The following is a 4,764-nucleotide window of genomic DNA, read 5'->3' as shown; positions in this document are numbered from 1 at the left end:
AAGATACCTACAGATATTCGTTCTATCGACATCTATTCACACCCTCCGCCACCCCTTCAGATTTCAGATCGTTTACGTTCAAATACAATCATCGATTACTTTCTTTCTCTCCCCCACCCCTTTTGTTCTTGCGTTTATCTCTACTCTATACGGCCTTGCATCTTCTTTTTGTTTTCTCTCTCTCTCTCTCTCTCTCTCCTTGTTGCATTCACTTTTATCTCCACCTGAAAGAAAAAAAAATTCTCCCGTCTCGCTTCCTTATTTTTTTCAATCATCGAATATTTTCGCTCTCTGCTCTCTCTCTCTCTGTCTATCTCTTCCTCTGTTTCTCTTTTAATCTTAGCCTTCCCTACATCTTTCTTTCACTGCCTTCTTATCTGAACATACGTATACTACATAAATATACATATATATATATCTCGCTTTTATAATCTCTCTCTCGAGTTTCCTCTGCCAATGTTTTTCTATCTCTTTCTGCCTCTGTTTTCTCTCTCTCTCTCTCTTTCTCTCTGCGTCCTATCGGTTCTATCCGCTTGCTTCCTCCTATTCTTACTCCGCTTCCTTCCGTGAACGTAATCTCACGAAGGCGAACGAACAAAAAAATGAAAATATACAGAGAAATACAGATATACAGTACAAGTAGACGAAACAATATCAAACAACAGATATATATTAATAAGCAAGAAAAAAAAATAAGAAAAAAAGACAACACAAATGTATGTAATCGGGTCGCACGACACGCGCGCACCACGTTTTTTTTCTTTTTTTTTTTTGAAATGAAAAAAGAAAGAAAAACAGAATGCATCCCTCCGTTACCTCCGGCACACGGTGTAAGTCGATACCAACTTGCCATTCTACTACTCTACTGTATGTGTTCGACCGGCACATTTGCATCAGCGCGTTACTCTACGTAAATATATATATCTAATATATATATATATACTTTGGTTCAGTTCGTACCCAAAGCTACCCTTAGAATCCACCGTACACCCCCAGTACATACAGAAACTACTCACCCGATCTTAGGATACCCTTACTTAGGGAGACTCTTTGCTTAGCTGTTGCACTTTCGTTGCACTCGTTTTTTTCTTTCCCGAGGAGCCCTCCATCGAGAGAAATCACCGCTGAATCGTAGAAAAAGTGTCTCTTTTTAATCGAAATAATAAACGTGTGTATATTGTTAAAAATGGTTTTCGTAGTGCGTCTCTTCTTTGTCGTTTAGAGGTAGAACATTGGTGAGTCTCTCGATGAATCCTCGTAGAGTATTATTAAACCACTGGACGCCATTTTGGAATCAGTGAATTGGAGTTAATCTCGTATATCTTAGTATCAATCTTTCGTCATCTAGGAGAGTGTAATTAAAAAGTAGAAAAAATATTCTCTCGTTCGCGAATCTCCAGAATGACGACCTGGTGTTCAATTTTTTGAGAGCAAAGTATGAAAAAATCCTCGAAAGAGAATCGGACAGCGTTTTCCTTTTTATTTGCTTTTCCTTTCTCAAGCATTCAATTTTTAGCCAGATGAATTTCTGTTACTGTTTTTGTACAATTACCCAGCGAGAGTATTTAGTAGAAGTATGACGGCGTATTACGGTTTTTTTTTTTTTTTTTTTTGTGAATTTTCTTCCCGTTCGCGGCTGTCTGTGTTCTCTTTCGAGACGTTGCAGCGTTGATGAACGAGTCGAGGAGGATTTTTAACGTTCTTTTCTCGTACGATGAAACAGAGCAACTGGACAGAATCGAGGAGGGCATGGACCAGATCAACGCCGATATGCGCGAGGCCGAGAAAAATCTCACCGGAATGGAAAAGTGCTGCGGTCTCTGCGTTCTTCCATGCAACAAGTAGGGCTGTCCCGAATCGCTTATAACACTTTCTTCTCACCCTTTACAAGATCGAAGACCTTTTGTTTTACAGCGCATTTATACTATGACAAATACCTCCGCCACTCTGTCTCCTCCACTTTACGTTTCGCTTCAAGCTTTATTTCGCTGAATAAACACCGAACACAGACTCTCTTCTCTTAGAACTCTTTTGTACACCAAACTTCACGACGATTCTAGACTCCTCTAGATCTAGATTCTCACGATTCTACGTTCATCTAGATCTAGAGATTCTCGTGGTTCTATATTCATCTAGATCTAGATTCTCGCGATTCTATATTCTTCTATACCCTGTCCAATTTAAGAATAACCTCGCTCTCGGACCGTAAGACGGAGAAAAACGTAGGCGGTTAAGTGGGGGGTTTGGAGGTTCTAGCCCTGCCTTAGGCACGTCCCATGCGCGAAGCGAGGTTATTCTTAAATTGGACAGAGTGTAGATCTAGATTCTCGCGATTCTATATTCATCTAGATCTAGATTCCCGCGATTCTACAGAATTTGACATATGTTTGAAGCAAAACACAAAGAATATTCGTATTTTTTTTCCTCCGTTTCACGATGGGAGTGTTCTAATTTTCTTTCGATTTCGAACAGAGGTGCCAGCTTCAAGGAAGACGAAGGAACGTGGAAGGGAAACGACGATGGTAAGGTGGTGAACAATCAGCCTCAGCGAGTGATGGACGATCGCAACGGGCTTGGTCCACAAGGTGGATATATCGCCAAGATCACGAACGATGCGCGTGAAACAGAGATGGAGGATAATATGGGTCAGGTGAACACGATGATTGGTAATTTGAGAAACATGGCGATCGACATGGGCAGCGAGTTGGAAAATCAGAACCGGCAGATCGACAGGATCAATCGCAAGGTGAGGAAACGATTCTCCTGTCCTCGACGTAATCACTCCATGTTGAGTTCGAGAAACTTGGCCGATTCGGATACCTTTCGATCTTACTTTATCCGTTCCTTTTTTGTCGCTCTTTCCGTGTAGATACCACGATGATACTTGATACAGGAATCTTTTAAAATTCCTTTCTTTTTTTCACGTAACGAAATATTTTTGAGCTTTTCTTCTTAACAAATTTCTTATCGAAACTATTTTCTAATCGTCCAAACTTTGGAACGAATTTGTTATTAGATAATTATTAAACCGTAAAGTGATCTGATTACCGATAGTGTTTCAAAAAGAATTTAAAATTCATTTTTTTTTTAAATGTAATAAAATATTTTTAAGCTCTTTTTAAGAAATTTCTTTAACTTTCGGATGGAAACAATTTTTTAATCATTCAAACGTTCACTTTGGAATGTATTTATGGTTAGATACGTGTTGCAAACGTAAAGTGATCTGATTACCTATAGTGTTTTAACTAGAACTGGGATAAAGTAAGGTCTGAAGCGTTGAAACGAAAGTTGTTGATTGAAAACTGATTACAATACGTACGATTAGCTCCGCTATATTTTTTCTCTCCACGGAGCATGCGTGGAATTTTTATCTCACGATGCACGCGCTCAGAGCGATGCACAACACACGTTCGTCGTCGCTTTCGCTTTCGTACATATCCCCCGACTTACCCGCACCCTAACCTCACAAACATCCCCTTAAAATCCTCGCGCGATTCCAAAAGAGAAGCAAAATAAAGAGAAAAAAATCGCGAAACAACCGAGAAAATCCCGTTTCGTCCAGAAAAAAAAGAAAAACAGTGATCATCAAAACCGCGTTTAACATTCTCCCTCTTTTTTCTCCGCGTCGAGTCGAATTTACGGGTTGGACGAACAGCTGGATTAAGGCGAACGCGACGGGTTCTTCGCCCGGAATTATCGTCTGTGTAAAGAGAAAGAAACTGAACGGTTCTCCAGTTTTGGATGTTTCCTGTGAAAAATTCCGGTGGTTTCCTTAACGACGATTGTCCGATTACGAGATCTCTGGCCGCCGACGATGGGCAAAACGTGTCGTACGAGTTCTCCACTTGGTACCATTTGCTCCCTCCATTTTGGTTCCCCGTTTCCGCGCGAGACCGTCCACACTTCCCATCGAGCCATTCTTCCTCGACTTAGAAGACTTCTGAGACGGGATTATCTCTCCTTCCAGGAGAACGCATTCTATGGAACGTTCTCTGTTCTCTTCTACATGTATATATTTATATATATATATACAAGTATACATTATTTTTGTATTGGCACGGAAATTCTATTCGGGTGCAGGCGAAACGATCGTTGTTAGAGGAAGAGAAATAAGGTTTTCTGTCTTAGATAAGTGGTGGGAATTTGAAGGAGCTATAGTTGAAAAGAGAAGAAATTTTGGACGATCGTTTTGTTTTCACTTTGGCATGCGTACGCACGTGCACCGCACGACTAGCCGCCCCCCCCCCCTTTAATTATTAAACCCCTTCTCGTCATCGCACACCAACGTCATTCCTCTTTTTTACCACTTTCACGGGCTGTCTTCTGTGTTCGGCCATTATATTGCAATCACGAAATTACGAAAAAAAGAAGATACCCTGTAAAAAAGAGATTGATTTAAAAGGAAAGAAAAGAAAGATAACGATTGCACCTTAATTATGTACAAATATATATATAGCTGTACGGTCTTTAATCTTGGACCGTAAAACGTCTCACACGCTTTGTTGGCCCTTTTTTCTGTCTTTTTTCTCTCTATTTTTGATCTGTTACTTTCACTGTTACTTCTTGCCTTACTTTACGTTCAACATTGATTGACGAATTCTCTCTTTTTTCTTGTGCCACCTGTGACCAAATCCGAACTATGATAATCCGCAGGGCGAGTCAAACGAAACGAGGATAGCCGTGGCGAATCAGCGTGCGCACGCCCTACTCAAGTAAAATGCGTCTCTGCCCACGTACCCGTCTCCTCCGAGCCCCAAAAAATAG

At 40.6% G+C, this 4,764-nt stretch overlaps 1 protein-coding gene across 5 annotated transcripts in view; it reads left to right on the top strand.

Moving 5' to 3' along the window:
• The window catches only part of LOC108571192 (synaptosomal-associated protein 25), a 26,626-nt gene that overhangs the window by 19,856 nt on the left and 2,006 nt on the right, over positions 1–4,764 (top strand). For all 5 annotated transcript variants that reach the window (XM_017933186.1, XM_017933187.1, XM_017933188.1 and 2 more), the window contains exons 5-6: positions 1,724–1,841; positions 2,473–2,746. In XM_017933186.1, coding sequence (XP_017788675.1) covers positions 1,724–1,841; positions 2,473–2,746 — 392 coding nt within the window. The remainder of the gene's footprint in view (positions 1–1,723; positions 1,842–2,472; positions 2,747–4,764) is intronic.

This window comes from Habropoda laboriosa, unplaced genomic scaffold, assembly GCF_001263275.1.
Source record: "Habropoda laboriosa isolate 0110345459 unplaced genomic scaffold, ASM126327v1 scaffold119, whole genome shotgun sequence".
NCBI classification, from domain to species: domain Eukaryota; kingdom Metazoa; phylum Arthropoda; class Insecta; order Hymenoptera; family Apidae; genus Habropoda; species Habropoda laboriosa.
The sequence above is the reverse complement of the archived record's forward strand: the minus strand, read 5'-3'. Positions and strand labels throughout refer to the sequence as shown.